The sequence below is a fragment of the Aspergillus puulaauensis genome, chromosome 2 (assembly GCF_016861865.1).
Source record: "Aspergillus puulaauensis MK2 DNA, chromosome 2, nearly complete sequence".
NCBI lineage: Eukaryota > Fungi > Ascomycota > Eurotiomycetes > Eurotiales > Aspergillaceae > Aspergillus > Aspergillus puulaauensis.
In genome coordinates, this window is record NC_054858.1 from 2,998,511 (window position 1) to 3,015,895 (window position 17,385).

The 17,385-nt window shown below is 50.5% G+C and overlaps 9 protein-coding genes across 9 annotated transcripts; 5 read left to right on the plus strand and 4 right to left on the minus strand.

Moving 5' to 3' along the window:
• Positions 1–59: 59 nt before the first annotated feature.
• Positions 60–1,762, minus strand: APUU_21215A (putative MFS sugar transporter; the record flags this gene model as incomplete). Its single annotated transcript, XM_041699943.1, has 4 exons — positions 60–176; positions 274–809; positions 875–1,615; positions 1,669–1,762. The coding sequence occupies 4 exons, from the start codon at positions 1,760–1,762 to the stop codon at positions 60–62; spliced, it is 1,488 nt and encodes a 495-aa protein (XP_041552977.1).
• Positions 1,763–3,245: 1,483 nt separating this feature from the next.
• Positions 3,246–4,830, plus strand: APUU_21216S (arylsulfotransferase family protein; the record flags this gene model as incomplete). The annotated part of the gene is made up of 2 exons (XM_041699944.1): positions 3,246–4,049; positions 4,114–4,830. The coding sequence occupies 2 exons, from the start codon at positions 3,246–3,248 to the stop codon at positions 4,828–4,830; spliced, it is 1,521 nt and encodes a 506-aa protein (XP_041552978.1).
• A 1,160-nt stretch (positions 4,831–5,990) lies between these two features.
• APUU_21217S (Bys1 family protein) lies at positions 5,991–6,554 on the plus strand (the record flags this gene model as incomplete). Its single annotated transcript, XM_041699945.1, has 1 exon — positions 5,991–6,554. One exon carries the CDS (start codon positions 5,991–5,993, stop codon positions 6,552–6,554), a length of 564 nt encoding a protein of 187 aa, XP_041552979.1.
• Positions 6,555–7,028: 474 nt separating this feature from the next.
• APUU_21218A (uncharacterized protein) lies at positions 7,029–9,008 on the minus strand (the record flags this gene model as incomplete). Its single annotated transcript, XM_041699946.1, has 1 exon — positions 7,029–9,008. The coding sequence occupies one exon, from the start codon at positions 9,006–9,008 to the stop codon at positions 7,029–7,031; it is 1,980 nt and encodes a 659-aa protein (XP_041552980.1).
• Positions 9,009–9,237: 229 nt separating this feature from the next.
• On the plus strand, positions 9,238–10,242 carry SYF2 (pre-mRNA-splicing factor SYF2; the record flags this gene model as incomplete). Its single annotated transcript, XM_041699947.1, has 3 exons — positions 9,238–9,444; positions 9,501–10,139; positions 10,195–10,242. The coding sequence occupies 3 exons, from the start codon at positions 9,238–9,240 to the stop codon at positions 10,240–10,242; spliced, it is 894 nt and encodes a 297-aa protein (XP_041552981.1).
• A 108-nt stretch (positions 10,243–10,350) lies between these two features.
• Positions 10,351–11,375, minus strand: horA (ubiquinone biosynthesis protein COQ11; the record flags this gene model as incomplete). The annotated part of the gene is made up of 4 exons (XM_041699948.1): positions 10,351–10,772; positions 10,832–11,172; positions 11,225–11,279; positions 11,330–11,375. The coding sequence occupies 4 exons, from the start codon at positions 11,373–11,375 to the stop codon at positions 10,351–10,353; spliced, it is 864 nt and encodes a 287-aa protein (XP_041552982.1).
• A 352-nt stretch (positions 11,376–11,727) lies between these two features.
• On the plus strand, positions 11,728–12,609 carry yaf9 (YEATS domain-containing protein YAF9; the record flags this gene model as incomplete). Its single annotated transcript, XM_041699949.1, has 3 exons — positions 11,728–11,760; positions 11,817–11,841; positions 11,906–12,609. 3 exons carry the CDS (start codon positions 11,728–11,730, stop codon positions 12,607–12,609), a joined length of 762 nt encoding a protein of 253 aa, XP_041552983.1.
• Positions 12,610–13,171: 562 nt separating this feature from the next.
• On the minus strand, positions 13,172–14,591 carry APUU_21222A (indoleamine 2,3-dioxygenase; the record flags this gene model as incomplete). Its single annotated transcript, XM_041699950.1, has 3 exons — positions 13,172–13,552; positions 13,611–14,237; positions 14,298–14,591. 3 exons carry the CDS (start codon positions 14,589–14,591, stop codon positions 13,172–13,174), a joined length of 1,302 nt encoding a protein of 433 aa, XP_041552984.1.
• Positions 14,592–15,342: 751 nt separating this feature from the next.
• Positions 15,343–16,960, plus strand: BNA5_2 (kynureninase (L-kynurenine hydrolase); the record flags this gene model as incomplete). Its single annotated transcript, XM_041699951.1, has 4 exons — positions 15,343–15,505; positions 15,566–15,903; positions 15,982–16,459; positions 16,545–16,960. The coding sequence occupies 4 exons, from the start codon at positions 15,343–15,345 to the stop codon at positions 16,958–16,960; spliced, it is 1,395 nt and encodes a 464-aa protein (XP_041552985.1).
• Between the last annotated feature and the right edge of the window lie 425 nt (positions 16,961–17,385).

Sequence of the window (17,385 nt, forward strand, 5' to 3'; positions counted from 1 at the left end):
CCGGACTTGGAGGAAAATACGAAACTTGAATTGTAAAATGCCGCACGTGCTAATCAACTCTACTTGGTCGCGGTCGCAGTCGCAGTTTCATCCGCCTCGGCCGTTGTCGGCTTCCCGTCGTGCTGGGCGGCTGCTCCGAATACTTCCTGCATTTCTTCCAGCGAGACTTTCAAGGTCTGCGAATAGGCCCGTTAGCACAAAAGCTTATATTTGCAAAAGCCGAGACTCGCGAGGGGGCGGGGAACCCTGTCATCCTTAGGGCAAGGAACATACCTCTTTCAAGAATAGCCACGAATAAATCACGATCGCGTAATTGAAGATCGCGAACATCAAGAACATCCTCCACCCGATATTTTCAATTGCGTGGGGTGTCACCTGGGACATCATGAAGTTGAACAGCCACTGCGATGCAGCCCCCACGGTCACACCGACTTCTCGAAGCCGGCTCGAGAAGATTTCGCCAATGTATAACCACGGAAGCGCACCCCAGGACATGTTGAAGCTGAATGCCTCGGCATAAACCATGATTATCATGGCGATTCCTGCTGACGTCGCTCCGGAGCTTTCTCCACCTGAACTTGTTGGGTGAGTCGCTAGCACGCAAGCGATTATTAGCATGAATGAGCCCATTGCTGCTGCGCCGGCCATGAATGGCACCCTTCGCCCAATTCTGTCGATGACAAATAATTGGAAGATGCTGACACCAACTACCTTCACCACGCCGAAGAAGCCTGTCACTAGCTTTGAAGAGCTCCCGGCGCCCACTGCAGAGAAGATTTGGGTGGCGTAGTAAGCCAAACTAGTGTTTCCTGGTTGAGAAGCAGTCAGCACTTAAGCTCTTTTCAAGCATGTTTGGATCCTTTTGGATAGCTACCGGAGAGTTGTGCGCATAACTGGCACGTGATGGCGATGAAGATTCGATATCGGTTTGCTGGCAGAAGAAGCTCACGCCAGGTGAAGCTCTCTCTAACACGGGCCTCCTCTTCGATACCTGCCAAAATCTCATCGAATTCCTCTTGCAGCTCTGGGGTCTCATCTCCACCTCGAACCCATTTCAGAGACTCCCAAGCCTTGTCTCTCTTGCCCTTGACTGCCAGCCATCGGGCGCTTTCCTTGACGGTGGTCATCCCGATCAGCAGTAAAGTCGAAGGTAGCAGCTGCAGCCCCAACGCAATCTGCCACTGCTTGGTCTCATTCGGTTGCGTCTGTGACACGCCAAAGGTGACCCAGTACGCGATCATCACGCCCAAGGCAAAAAATAATTGGAAGCAGGCACCGAGCCGACCACGCATCTCCTTTGGGGCCATCTCGGCAGAGTACATGGGGATCAGCACGGTGGCAGCACCGATCCCCAGGCCGGCAATTACGCGACCCGCATAGAATGTGCCCAGTGTATGGGCGTTGATAATCTGCAAGATTGTTCCCACTGTGAAGACGAGCGAACTGATAATCAGGCCTGTCCGACGACCAAGTCGGGATGCGATGGGCGTCGTGAAGAAGCAGCCGAAAAAGGCGCCGGCTTGAAGGATGGAGACGGCATTGGAGTTGACTGTTGTCTTCTGCGCTTCCCCATATCCAAAGTCTCGCTGAAACGATTCGAGTGTAAGGACACCGCCTGCAAAATTTATAAGCGACAGCTTTCAACAATCAAAGATCGGTGCGACATACTAATAACACCAGTGTCAAAGGCGAAAGCAAAAGAGCCCATGCAACTAGCCGAGGCCAGATAACAGGCCCGGACAAGGCCTAGCTTTCGACCCATTTTGTGCCAGCACGAACCCCTTGGAAGCTTGTCAGGGGAAGAGATGTGATGGTTGAAGTTTTGGCTAGTGGTATCGGAGTTTTTTTAAGCCATGGATCGTCTCATGGGGGGCCAGATGATATATGGCTGGGTAGGCGAGATCACGACATCTTTGTCAAATGATCGGCTAGTAACTATTCGATATCACCTCATAGGGAGCTAAGCTAGTCGAGACAAGCTGGGTCGGCTTATTTCTTGTCAAGCTTAGTTGCAGTATCGAATTAGAAGCTCGTCCAGCCGCATGCCAGTAGTCATACAACACCCCAGTCCTTACTATATCCCAATACCATCGAGAAATAGGAGCTTCACCTCTCCTATCTCAAGCTGAGGATCGGCAGAGATATTGCTTTTTGGACTCGTTATGTCATGGATGTATGACCTTGTGGAGATCTTGAGCGCGGGGAAATGCTACCCTACTACATTCGATACCAGCCATTTCGCGAGCAGACTGTAGCGAGCGACCTCGAAGACTGACCTCAGCCGATTCAGGCATTGCGGGCCCTGGGAAAGTTTCAGGAGTCACAGGATTCAATCCTTCCGAGGCGAAACGCCAAATCAGTCCTCCAATTCGATGGAAATTGCGAGCTTTGGTCGCTTTGATGCTTTGTCCAGCGCATTTGCGGTCGATTTCGATGTCTCGAAGGAGTAAAGTACGCGGTCGGCAACGTATCCCAAAGAATTCTAGCGTATGATCCCAAGCTAAACCGGATTTGGCATGGACATAAGTGGCATAGCATAAGTTAATCAATATAAAGTTATGTGCCTGATAGGATATGTTGGCCTGAGGCCACAACATCAGAATCTGGGACACGCTTGACATTATTTAAAACAGGTGGAATTAACGTCGTTAGGTACACTCCGTCGGCTTTTGACTAAAGATTCCGCCGTCCGCCGAGTTCGGAGCCACGCGAGAACAGGTACAGCGGAATCATTCGCCGGCAGAATGAGGTAGCCTCCGCCGCGTGGGCCAAACCAGAGGCAATTGTCGTTTCGAGAGCCTTGACTTTTTTGGTTGACAGAATATGACACGGCCCAAGATGGCAATTCACTCGAAGCCCATGAAGATCATCATTCGCCCGTTGCAGCTGTTTCGTGCTCCCGCTGCGGAATTGCGCGTCCTCTGGGGTCGGGCCCTGGCGATCAGCCTCTTGAAGGCTTCGCAGCAAAGGCGGTGGAGTGCGCTTCCACTCGCTGTGGCTGACCCCCCATCCTCGCCTCATGGGCCGGTTCCCTTTAAAATACTGGCCAGGGAGATATGCTGTTGACCGGTATCCGGCCTCCTCCGTGCTATATTGCCTTCTTTTGTATTCTTCTACTTCCTCCTGTTTAATATATCGCTGTCGTTCGCTCACTTTTGCCACACTCCTTATCGTCTGTATATATACTTAACTTTCATTTCGCATTTGATTATAATTATATTGATACCCGCATTCCAATATTGAGGATGGCGGGCCGACTCCTTGCTGTCTGCAGCACCTTACTGCTGTCCCTGGGAGTCCGCGCCGACAACTGGCCTTTCATGACCCTGCAGACTGAACCTTTTCTTCCTCCTCAAGTCTCGGTAGAAAAGGACGGCGAAACGGACCCCGGGTACATCTTCATCGGACCCCGTGGAAATCAGGAGCACGGGACCGCCGCACTTATCTACGATGAGGATGCCCATCTGATCTATCAGGGACCGCAAGAAGTTACCGCCAACTTCATGGTCCAGAAACTCTTCAACGAGGATGTCATTACCTTTTGGGCGGGTGACATGACGGACTTGGGTTTCGGGTACGGCACCGTCCACGTTCTCGACAACACTTATCGCGAAGTCAATACCGTCACACTCAAGCAAGACTTCGTCTCTCCAGACGGCCAACCGCGGGAATCATACATTGATCTCCACGAGAGCCGTGTGTCGCATCGCAATACGCTGCTGGTCACGGCTTACAATGTGACCCAACACGATCTGACGGCTCTCGGCGGCGCGGCGGACAGCTTTATGCTGGACTCGCAGTTCTATGAGATCGATATCGCAACGAACGAGATTGTGTTTTCTTGGAGTGCCCTGGACCACCTGGACGCAGTGCCTTTGGAAGAATCGAGGCAGCTCTGGGGAGAAAGTGTCGGAACTCAGGAGGAGCCTTATGATGCCTACCATATCAACTCGGTTGAACTCATGGAGGATGGGTACATTATCTCGCTCCGACACTACTGGTCGGGATATTTTGTCCACAATAATGGTACTGTCATGTGGAGACTATGCGTACGTTTACCTTCCCTTCCCCCCGCACCTAGTGGTAGAAGGACTTGTTACTGATCTCGAGCAGGGAGAGAAAGGCGTTGGTGATTTCGAGATCGACGAGAATGGCGATTTCTCTTGGCAGCATGATATCCGCATCTACAACGAGACTGAGGAGGGCTTTGTGATGAATATGTTCAACAACGCAAACACTCCCACTGACGAGGTCGCAGCGACAACCGGTCTCAGTTTTGAGGTCGATTTGGTCAACCGCAAGGCCAAGACACTCCGGGTCCTGAACGACGAAGACGATGTAATCCACAGTGTCAGCCAAGGAAGCTACCAGCTCCTCAGCGAACAGACCAACCATGTAGCATTGGGTTATGGTTCAATCGCACGAGTAAAAGAATTCGACGCCGACGGGAAGGAGGTCCTCACCGTCAGGTTCGGCGAGGACAATGCGGTTGCATCATACCGTGGCTATAAATGCCCGTGGAAGGCGACTCCGTTCTGGAAGCCTGCGTTGGTCGTTCAACGGACAGGTCCAGACTCCGTCATGCTCCACATGAGCTGGAACGGGGCGACGGAGTATGGCAACTGGGTCATTTACTCTTCGGCCTACTCCGACGCGTCCGAGCCCAAATTCGAAGCCATTCTCAAGCGGGCCGGTTTTGAAGCTAGTATCGAGCTGCATAGCTTGCCTGGCGGATTCCTTCAGGTCCATGCCCGAAAGGATACCATCCCGCTGGGAACGTCGGAGGTCATTTCAATTGAGCAGAACACGGAACCAGAAGAATCTCAGTAGATGGAAACGCTGGTCGCATTACCCGTCAATTTGGCTTCAGGCTGTTGTACTGTCAACGGTAGTTCGTGAATCGTGGTTCTCTGAGTCTGTGGCACCAGGGACAGTTCCCGTCCGAACCGCTGGCGGGCCTGAGCTTGAAGATGTACATTGAAACCGGTTCATCTTGTATATATGTGTGTTGCTATTATTTTATTTATTATAATTTTCTCAGATAGACCGCAGTTCACCGGCCCACGTCATCAAAATAAGCTCTCGTTGTAGTTGTTTAGCCGATGCGCCTAAAATAAATATGAACCGATCGCATTTCCTCATCGTCTGGGTCCATGTCGTGATCACGGCCACTTTCCCACCACTCGATACCTCAACAATCGGGCCATTCCATCTGCCTCCATCCAAGCTAAAGATCGTCGGGTCGGCAGTCGCTTTCATCTCCGCTTTCAGCTAGCTTCCATCTGTTCCTGACTATGTCGTGATTCTTGTTGTCTCTTGTTCTATATCGCAGTTCGGAGGTTCGCAATGACCCACACTAGTTCTACAGCTGCCCTGGAGCTGCCATACATCCACTAGAGTAGTAATAGCAATTGCGACCGTATTGTTGCCCTGACCTATCCCGGATACCTAGGTATATGCCGGGACCTGTTCATACGCTCATGCAGGTACGCATTTTGTCCTACCATTGGATCGCAATGTTCTTAATCGTTGCTGCGATAACGGAATATGTCGGTTTTACTTGTATGACCGTTACCTCCCATAATGTTTATCCCTGATCATTGAGCGGTTCGGGTGTAGGGGGGTACCCTTGATCCGAGTTCGTTCTCATGGTGCCAGTAAAAGGAGGCGAATAGCTCGCCATTGGTATGGGATTGCATCTTTTGACCCGAATCGTATGGTTGTACGTTTCCTCCCGAAGGTGAAGAGACCTTGAGAACGGGTGTAATTGGAACGCTGGACTACTGGGATGCTATGGGTTTGCGGTTGCAGTTCGAAATAGGGGACGAGGAAGGAAAAGGGACCTACAGCGAAAGGGAGAGGGATATAAAGGTGTACTTGAGGCCGTTGGAATCGAGAAATACCTAAGCATCGAACAGAACCAGCTCCAAAACGGGGAAAACAAAGATAGCATTTGAACATCTATCCAATTCGACTCAACACTGGCAAAAATGCATCTCAACTTCGCCTCCCTCCTTGCCATCACCTCGGCCCTGGCCACGCCATTCGCCCTGGGCGCAGCTGTTCCAGCCAGGATGACCAACATGAAAGACCACAAAATCATGCAGATGCCACCGAACGAGACCATACAACTCGGCCGAGCCGTCGTCGACAACCACTGCCCCATGTCCATCTACCTCTGGTCTGTCGGGCAGAACATTAGCTCCGAGACTGTCCTCCACCCGGGCATGGAATACTACGAGGTCTTTAGACGGGACCCGAAGACCGGTGGTATTGCGATCAAGATCACCACCGTTCCAGATGGGCTGTACACCAGTGCCCCGCAGACTATCTTTGCATATAACCTTGTGAACGATACTGTTTGGTATGATCTGTCTGATGTCTTTGGGGATCCGTTCGAGGGGGATTCTGTGAGTCTTATCCCTTCGGAGCCGGTGATCCATTGGGACGAAGGGATTCCGCCGAGTGGAAGCCAGGTGCGCATGTTGAATGATGCGACGACGGACTTGGTGCTGATCCTCTGTGCTGGGCGGGACGAGGAGATATATGCATGATCTGAAATGTTGTTTGGAGGAACTGGCTGTGGAGGGCCAGAATGGAAGAGGACTTGGATATTGGGTCAAATCAACGTTAGGGTGGGTGATAATGGTAATGGATATCCGCGTTCTATTGAATAGCCGAATAATAGCTGACAATGACATTTCACTCCTCGCGGGTACTTATTATTGTATAGTAAATTGCTGCCTCCTAGTAATGATTGTGCTTCCTTACAAGTAATACCAGGACAAGGACACCCATTAAAGGTCCACGTACACTATGATTCACTCTATAACTAGGTGTTTGTAAAAACACTGTGCTCCGCCCAGTATTTATCTCTATAATACTTGCGGCCACACATTGATCCTGATTATTGATACTGCAAGGGAAACCCAGTCCTAGACCTGCCAGTGAAATATGATTTTTGCCGATTCATCGTAGCCTTAGTTTGGGCCCTCAACTGGATTCCATTGCTCGTAACCCTGGACAATTCATGTACGCTTGTCGAAAATCAAATCAGGGCTCGGATCCACTTCAAGACGGTAGTTGGGAATATATATGTCCGGGCCCAACCTATGTTCATAGTTCAGGGGGTTGATTTCCACAATTGCATCCCTACCCGAGGGCCCACCACGGATATGGGACTCAGTAAGAGGGTTAACCACTCCGTGCTCGACCCCGGCGAAAACAATCAGGAATCTACCAGAAACTCGGTCCCAGGTAACTAGGTATCCGGTTTCTTCCAGTTGAGGTGAGATATCAGAATGCCCCTTAGAGGCCGGTGATTGCTGTTTCATGAGAAGATACCCAAGTTGCATTAAATGTAGAGTTTGTCCAAGAGGATACGGGGTCTGGCTATGACCTGGGATAACTTTCACCAGACCCGAATCCAATACTGATGTGTTTGGAAAGCTGTCACTTTTTTGAGAGGGTGTTTTGTGGAGTCCACCCGGCGAGCGTTGAGGTGCCCAGTAAAATTCCGCATCGGGGCCTGGCCATGAAGGAACACGGGTGGGTATAAAGCTTCCTTCAAACTCATCCAGCAAATTGCCGATTTTATTGAGGTCAGCGGGGTATTTAGAGCATCCAAGAGCCCTGATTTCTGCAACCAGCCTCTTAGGGCTTTCATAACCAGAGGTATCCCCATCAATGGTGAGTAAAGGTCGCTCGCTAGTAGAGGTGTCAGAGATTCTTTCGCGGAGTGCGTTGTCGTCAAATCCAAGCCCGAGTCTTTTCTCAACCTCACTAATTTGGACGTAGAGAATCTTTGTGTATTCCTCTTCACTGACAAGCTGGCATAATTCTCCGTTGATGGCGTCGTCCTTCAAAAGAACATTCAAATTTTCAAATTCAGATATACGAGGTAAATCATTTCCTGCACGTTTCGACAGTGTCCTCAGCGCAGCCAAGGCATCGTCTGGCTTTCCAGCACGGACCATGGATGTCGCGTACACATACCCTGAGTGAAAGCCCGTGATCTCGGAATCATCACTGCGCAAATATTTTTCCCACATAAGACGACGAATGGCGGTGTCACCGGTCTGGGCGAGGAGTGCTAGATAGTCCTCTACCTGGCTCATTTTGGCATCGTCTCTCGACCAGTGGAGTATTTGATGCAGATTTGAGGCATCTGGTTGGGACTCCCCGTTGATCAAACAAAGTAAATTACTTGTGTCGCGCGTTGGATCCTGAAAGGACACGGCCTGGAGGGATGACAAAAGACCTTTCACTAAAGAAAGACTCTCCTCTTCGCTGAGCTTCGCCTTTATGGGCGAATCGGCAGCAAGATAACGCCGGATATGATGGTCCAGAGAGCACTCAGACAAGGTAAGACATGCATAGTATATTCCCAAGAAGTGAAAATCCACATGAATCCTGCTACCGAGTCGCTTTAGTCTTGTATCGATCCCGTTGATGAACGAAAGAATGTCCCCATATGTGTTATGCCGCTCGCAGCTTTTTAATGCCCTTCTAAACTCCTTTCCATACAGAGTCATAAAATCACCACCGGCCCTCGTATCGGCCAAGTTCCTCTCTATGAAATGTTGTAAGCTGTGAAGGTGTTCTGCTCGGTTCAGAGCAGCTTTCGTTGAGGATGGATCTCCTGGTTTAGGGGTCCACAATGGGGCTGGAGCGGAGTTGAGAGGCCATTGCTCCAGAAACACATCCGTGAAGAACTTCCCAAAGTTTAACTCCGGGTTTTCAGTGTGGCTTTTCCTAGTCAGAGCAAATCTGAGTAGTTCAGACTGCACAGGGCCGCGCTGGCTGTGAATGGCACTGGTAGCATTGCTGCGGAACGGTCGCAATGCAGGTCGTAGCCCATAGAATGCCCGCCGAGCTGGCCGCCCAAGGCGATAACAAACAGGCTCAATCATGGGAGTCTCACATTCGATAGAAACAAAAGGCTCAACACCAAGAGTAATGCGAGCTGTTGCCAACGTCTCCAACGTCTCCTGAGGGCCAGAGCCCATTCGGATCACCTGACATAGCGCACTAAACAATGAAGGCGGTGAATAAAGCGGTCAGTCTTAAGTTGAATGTGCCTTTGAATCTCCGTGGTTGTTCCTCTATTTGAATGCCGATGCTTGCGACAGCTTCATTAAACCAAATTTCATCAAAAGTTCTCTCTTTTTTTTTTCCCCCGCCTTTGATATAAAGCCGTGTTTCTGCGGGTCGGATGATAAACATTTCTTAATCGCCATGTCAGCCACGAACGAACCCAAACAGACTTCTCTGGAACCACCCGCCGAGGCTGAGGTCGCTGAAGAAAAGCCGACAAAGTCGGGAGCAGAGTCCAGCTCGTCGGATGAACCCTCGAAAACAGAGCAGACAGAAGACAAGGAGGATGATTCAGCTGCGAGAGCCCGCTCAAGACAGGAGAGATTCAAAGCACTCCAAGCGCGCGCGGTAAGTAATTCTCAGATTGGATCCCCACCACCGCGCTGAATCTAATACTGTAATAGAAATCTGCAACCGAGCGCAACTTGAAAGAGACAGCGGCCGAAACCCAGCGACTCGCCACAGATCCATCTCTTCTATCCTCGTTGTCACGCAAACATGCGTTCGCCTCTCACAACTTACTGAAAGCTGATACAGAGGCGGCTGGCGAGGACTTTGAGCGTAAACGCGCGTGGGACTGGACTGTCGACGAATCCGAAAAATGGGATAGGCGGATGGAAAAGAAGCAACGCCATCGAGACGACGTTGCATTCCAGGATTATACCCAGGACGCCCGGAAAGTGTACAAGCGGCAGCTGCGGGAGATTAAACCTGACCTGGAGGGTTACGAGAACGACAAGCTTGCGGCAATCGAAAAGGCTGCTGCGAATGGAGATCTTGAAATTGTCGAGACCAGTGATGGGGAAATGATTGCCGTTGACAAGAATGGCAGTTTCTATTCAACTGCTGACACCGTTGGGTTTACTGACAACAAGCCTGACCGTGCCGCCGTCGATAAACTCGTTGGAGACCTGAGGAAGGCCGAAGAGGTCCGCCTGAAGAAGAGAAGAGACCGCCGCGGAGCTGAGGAAGACTCCGACGTTACGTACATTAACGAAAAGAACAAGCAATTCAACCAGAAGCTTGCTCGTTTCTACAACAAGGTTCGTGCCCACTCCATTTAGCTCTCACGGGTATGATGAACTAACTATTTTCTAGTACACGACCGAGATCCGTGATAGTTTTGAACGAGGTACCATGATATGATATTACTACATTTAATATACAGTGCATGCGGCGTACTGCGACCGCAATTTTGAACATCCAGTCAACGAACTTTCACGACGAGGCACTGGGACAACCAGTGACCGCCAGTTATAGCATGCTTTTTCTCCACGCCTTAGTGGCCAAGGCTTCGATCTTTCTCGGTCCGACTGGTCCGTTTATCGACGGATCATCCAGTGCTTCAACCACAGCCTCGCCTACAGTGTCCACTTGACACGGCTTGTCCACCATCGATCCAAAGAAATTCAATCTGTTACCCAAAAGCTCATTGAATTGCGATCCAACAAAGCCGCCAAGGGCTATGGGCAAGGTGAACTTCCTGCTTGAGTCATACATGAACGGAGGTCGCATGAAGACACTTCGCAATTCCGGAAGCTGGGAGGATATTGTTGTTTCCGCTTCTCGTTTGGTTGTGATGTACCTGCTTGGAAGTATCGGGGCGCCCGAGGAGGCCGAAATGTACACGAAGGTCGACGCATGCTCGTTTAAGGACTCTTGCGCTAAAGCGATAGCTGTGCAATCGCAAACAGGATGTTAGTCTCGCTTTGCGATAAATTTATAGCGTACATACCAGAATCCCTATTCATAAGTTCATATGTAAATTGACCATCCCCCTCCTGTGCCTTGAGCGCCTCACCCTCTTTCCTTTGAAAAGGATTTTGACTTCCTCTCTTCGACGAGCTGAAGGCCCTCTGTAAGCCGGATATGATCGGTTCCCGCCCTTGAACTACTCCCTTGTAATCGGCTTCAAGAAGGATGCCCATGCTATGAACCACCGCTGACGCGTCTTTTAGGAAGGGTTTATACGTATCGGGCTTCAAGATGTCCGCTTTGGCCCATTCCACCGACTTCGCCCAACCCGGACGCTGAGGGGAGCTCGTGACCGCATCCCACCGTGGTTCTCCGGATCGACTATTGGAAGAGCAAATTAGCTTACGCATGCAGTCACAGTGAAGAGATGTACCTGAGTGAAGTGACAGTCCAGCCTCTTGCGACGGCAGATTTACAAATCCTTGACCCTGTGCTAGTTAGTAGGTATGAGACATGGGCTTAAGGGCAGCGGAAATACCTAAGAATCCATTACCACCAGCGACAACAAGTCTCTTGGAGGCCATCGCTTCGAAATGCAGCGCCTTTTCGGTCCAATCGGAAAGTAAAATAGTTTAATATACTTGTGACTGGTACGTTGTCATCCTGGACAAATATGAATGTGCTGTGACGACAGAAACCACTGCGGAAGAAGCTCTGCCGGAGCTCGATGGCACCACCTGCATTGTACCCACGGTTCTTATCGGGACTCTTATCTCTCCACTCTGTCACGTGCCACTCCCTGCGCTGAGAAAAGAGGATACGCGAAACGGACTCCCATCAAGCTTCAACCTTGCGACTTTCCAAGTTTTCATATTTGCTGCTCACGGTAACCAATTTACACAAAAATAGGCGCGCTACGATATTGGAGCCGACAATATGCCCTCCGCAACGGGTACCAAACGAGTCAGGGTGAGTACCACGCAGAATCAAGACAGGGGACTTGAGATTGACTTGAGAGTTACAAGGGTGTTTCAATTTTTCGGCCATTCAGTATGTCCTCCGTTCGCAGCCGTCGCAAACCAAATGTAATCATCGATCACTAATCTGTACGCAGTCTTCGGCAGCGAAGCGACACCCTTCGATCCAGACGCCAAACCAGAAGGCGTACCCGCGGATCACACCCACCAATGGCGCGTATACGTCCGGGGAGTCAACGGCGAAGACATTTCCTACTGGTTAAAGAAAGTGCAATTCAAACTCCATGAAACGTACGCACAGAATGTCCGCACGGTCGAGAACGCGCCCTATGAGGTTGTCGAGACCGGATGGGGTGAATTCGAAATTCAGATCAAGATCTACTTCGTTCCAGAATCGACCGAGAAGCCGCAGACACTTTGGCATAGTTTAAAGCTACACCCGTACGGTCCCGATGCAGAAGGGATGAAGGAGCGGAGGGAGGTCGTCGTTAGTCAGAATTACGAGGAGGTTGTGTTCAATGAGCCCGTGGAGCAGTTTTATGAGTACCTTACTGGAGGGTCGGGGACGCCACAGCCGCAGAAGGGGAAGGGTGGGAAGAGTGCGAAACAGGCTCAGCAACAGCGGGGTGGGAGGACGGCTGAGATCCCATATAACGAGACAGCGGACAACCCTTATAGTAGAACGGCGGAAAATAAGGAGCTCGACCGGTTAGGCGAAGCCAATAAAACAGTGGAGCAGATGATTAAGGATGAAAAGGAACGGCTTATTGAACGCGAGAAGCGGTTAGCAGAGCTACGGGAAAGCGAAGGAGTTCCGACGCAGTCTCACAAAAAGAGATAAACCGGAGGGCCCTTCGACTAGGTGAGACCGACGATTAAAAAGGTCTCAGCCGGACTCTAGTCCACCATCTTCAGACGAGCACTCAATATTTTCTAGGAGGCCTTCCGAAGCACCCTCGTGCGCTCACACCGCCAGACAGAGGAGATATTCGACCTCGACACCTCTAATGACTATGGCTCTCCCCCGCCTTTCCTTGCCAAAGAGGCCGCGATAAATGCGACGTCCAGGCCCTGGATCAGGGCCCGTGGGTGGCACACCTGTGCAAGGAAGGCGTATTATGCAGACTCGACATGCGTCTTCGAGCGTTCAGCGTCATGCAATGATTGGATTATGTATTTTGGAGACATTCCACGCGTGTCCTACGCGACTAGCAGTGGTTGAACTAGACAGCGGCAACTCGTTATCCGAACAAGAACATGAAATTTCCAACCCGTTCACACATCTAAGTCGATTCTGCTTCATGCTCACTAAGGCTAATAAAATAAAGGGTGTATCTCTACCACTATATACGCAATTAGGTTCGTAAGAATCATTCAAAGTACTCAACCTCCAATCCAACCCCTCACCCGGCATAGTTCGCGGCAGCCTTAGTCGCATCACGAGTTTGCTTCAAGAAGGGTATCAAATCAGTTCCTCCAGTCCCACTAAGCCCTGCCGAAACCTTCTCATTCGAGTTTTTCATCTGGGTATATGTCGATGTCGCCAGGTTCAACCGTGCAGGCGCTGACTCTGGAGGAGGGAGTTTCGCCGCCATAATGATGTACCTTGCGACAATCTGGATGTGCTTGTCGCGGAAGGAGCCCAAAGACATCACGGCTGAGTTGTATGCATCTCTTACAGATGAACCGAGCTTGCAGGCCATCGCGAATTCCCGGACATTCGAGCTTCGGGTGAGCATCTCTAGGAATCGCCGGTGAGGGCCGGGCATGTAGTTTCGCATTTCCTGTGAGTGGAGTTAGGATTTGACTGCTTATAGGCGAGAAGCAAGAAGCATTGCATACCTGTATGTATGGAGTCTTCCCCGGCGGTTGAGCTTTGGGAAGCTCAGCTTTCGTAGGACTTCCCATAGCCGAGTGCTCGACACCCAGGAATACATCGAATGCTTGGATAAGCGAGCTTTGGGCATTGCTACCGCCGCTATATTGACGCCATTCGCCCTTACCATCCCCGACATCATAGAACAGACCACTTGGTAGGCCGGCCGAAGCCATGTTCTTGCTCCCAGCGAGGTAGGGGCGGAGTTGGTGGAAGAATACGGCAGGGCGACATTTCTCGTACATTCGCTCTAGTATTCGGGATAGCTCGTGAAATCCTTCACTGATTTGATTGAGGTATGTGGCTACTCGCTGATGATCACCGACTGTAACCGCTTGGATGGTATCGAGCATTAACTGGACGACCTGGGCGCCTCTTGCTTCCATGGCGACGGATATCATGAAGAACCATTCTTCATCCTTGGTTCCAGTGAGTGATAATGTCACAGAGAGGTTGTCAACACACGTGAGGTCGGCGTTAGGTGATATCGTTGAGTAATTCCAGAGGTTGAGGGCCGCGTATGTAGCGCATGGAGGTAATTCGAGGTGCTCAGCTACCTCCAGAAATGGCACGGAAATGGCCGGTGGTAGTATCTAACGAGATTATCTTCGTTAGCATCATTGCTGTTAGAGCATGGAGGGACTGATACACACATCCTTGGGGGTTTCTCCTCCCCAGACGTAGGCATGTGTGAGATACGCCAATACCACATATACCCTCTGCCATTCTGGCTTCGTCTGTAACTCCGAGGTGGAGAGAACGGGAAGTCTCTCGACATCATCTCTTATTGTACCTTCACGTATACGGGCAACCAAGTCCTGAGCGACGTTCTCCCATGGGGCGTAGTACGGGTTTGGTAAACGCTGCAACGGAAGAGCATCCGGGAGGAACCCGTTTCGAAGAGAGACTTCGTATTTATCAAGTGAGAATTCCGGTGAATAGAGCATTGTAGAAAGGCTAAAAATACCGGGGGGGGGGATAATAATAAAATGGTGTATTCAACAAAGCATCAGGCACATGAAGGGTAAGCATATGCCTTGCTGCTTAAATATAGTAAATAGTAGCACTGCTGTGTTTGTGCATGGCGTGAAGGAAGAAGCGGGCCCGGATGACCTCGACCTCCAACTAAATCTTATCACCCGAGTATTCACTAGTTACTTCTGACAGGGCAGTGGCTAGCAACAACAGCAGTGTCGGGATTGGAAACAAGGACCTGGAATAGGTACCAAGCGCGCCATTGTGTCACCTTTCGGGCTGGAGTGCATAAATTGGACACGGTGGTGCCAGCGATAGGCCTGATATTGCGACGCAGGTGGTGGAGGAAATGTCATATTCGAGCATACCAGCAAGTGCAGGCGATTCGAAGAAGATGCGATATTGATCCCAGTCAATACTAGTGGGACCCGGAAGGCATCCGGGCAGGGCCAGAGTTCCCTGGTCACTCTCGGAGAGACTTGGAGACAGCGGGGACGGAACAGCATCCGGGCCAGCCTACCAACGAAGCGGATCTGGCCGATTTTCTAATACAATGAAGCAAGCTACAACGGACTGTGTGCTAGTCTCATCAACTGCGCCCTCTTCCCCGCTATAAAGAGTGAAGGCTAAGTTGTGCACTTTCTCCGTGATGTTTTCTCTGGTTCATCCTGTGCTCCCCCCATTTTCTGCATCTTCCTTCAGACACATTCCTTCGCTCTCACCATGTCCAATCACGCCAACGGCCTGAAGCCTGTGTTCCCAGAGAATGCAGCCTCCAAAGACTATGCTGCATCTTTAGACGCTGCAGATCCGTTGGCCGCCTTCCGTCACAAGTTCATTGTCCCCTCAAAGGCCAATATCGCTTCTAACAAGCTCGCAAAGCCCAGTATGTTCCACAACAGAGCCCGGTGCGATTCTGTCCCCTACCTAACAGGCCATGTTCCAGACCTATCAAGTGACCCTTGTATTTACTTTTGCGGCAACTCCCTTGGAATCCAGCCCAAAGCCGCTTCGAGATATTTAGAAGCACAACTAAACACATGGTCATCAATTGGGGTCAACGGCCATTTCACAAAAATCGAAGACTCTCCCCTCGAGCCATGGCAATTGCTCGCTGATCAAGCAGCAAGCTCGATGTGTAAGCTGGTTGGAGCGGCACCAGAGGAAGTCACGGCAATGGCCACTCTCACGGCAAACCTGCATATGTTAATGGCAAGCTTCTATAAGCCCACGGCCACTAAGCACAAGATCCTGCTCGATTGGAAGGCATTTCCTAGCGATCATGTATGTTATGCCACGTTGCCTTCCCCTTGTAGTATACATCAAACAATCTCCAAAAGCTAAACTGACGCCGAGGCCTAGTACGCCATCGAATCTCATATTGGTTGGCATGAACTCGATCCGGAGCAGTCTATGGTGCTCATTGGCCCAGACGATGGGGAGTACAAGATCTCCACAGAAAAGATCCTCTCATACATCGATCAGCATGCCGAGGAGGCAGCTATGCTCCTCCTCCCGGGCATTCAGTACTACACCGGACAGCTATTTGACATCAAAACAATCACCCAGTACGCACAGTCAAAAGGCCTTGTCGTCGGATGGGACCTCGCCCATGCATACGCAAATGTCGAGCTGAAGCTCCACGACTGGAACGTAGATTTCGCAGCATGGTGTACTTACAAGTACGGAAATGCCGGGCCAGGGGCCATGGGCGGTCTATTTGTTCATGAGAAGCATGGAAGCGTCGATTATAGCCAAGGAGAGGATTCTCCGCAATTCCGACACAGGTTGACGGGGTGGTATGGCGGTGACAGATCCGTCAGATTCAAAATGGATAACAGTAAGCAAGAGATCCTCCACCCCGCATTCTACAGCCTTGCCCCCAACTTTCCAACGAATAAAACCCTGACATACACCCTCGGCAGAGTTCAAGCCTACACCCGGCGCGGGAGGATTTCAGCTCTCAAACCCATCAGCCATTGACCTAGCTTGTCTCTGTGCCTCATTATCCGTATTCGACGAAACATCAATGGCCGAGCTGCGCCGCAAATCCGTCCAGTTAACAGGGTATCTCGAGTATCTCTTATTAAAAGACACAACAGACGACACTCGTCCGTTCCGCATCATCACCCCGTCAGATCCTGAAGAAAGAGGCGCGCAGCTGAGCCTTCTTCTCAAGCCTGGTTTGCTGCAAAAGGTCGCCAGTAGATTGCAAGAGGCTGCGATTGTTTGCGATAAGCGGGAGCCCGGTGTGGTGCGTGTTGCTCCGGCTCCACTATACAACACTTTCTCTGAGGTGTGGTTGTTTGTGAAACAGTTCCGAGCTGCATTGAGTGACTAGAGGCGTTCGCGTTTTTGAGGCGACTCTCCCGACTGTATGTTCTTAATGATATAAATATGTATGGGTGTAGAACCCATAGACATTTTTCTCGGAAATGGAACTGTGCCAGGCCACATATTTGCGCACGACCATATAGATATTAGTCACAGAATGTAAACAAATTAAATGGGTAGAACGGGTAGTAGGTGTTTTAATACCAACCCTTCAAATTCGAAGTCATGAAAGGGAACAGGCCAATATTGCAGGTTTTTGCCAATATCCAAGTTGCAAGCTAATGAAGAAGACAGACTTTCTGCTACGCATTTCGAATTTGTAGAGCGATACGAGCTGAAGAAAAGATTCGCACATTGGGGCTCTAGCTTATATACAACGTCGATATCCTTCCACCCATCAGCCCATAATAGCATAGAGGTACACCGCCAATT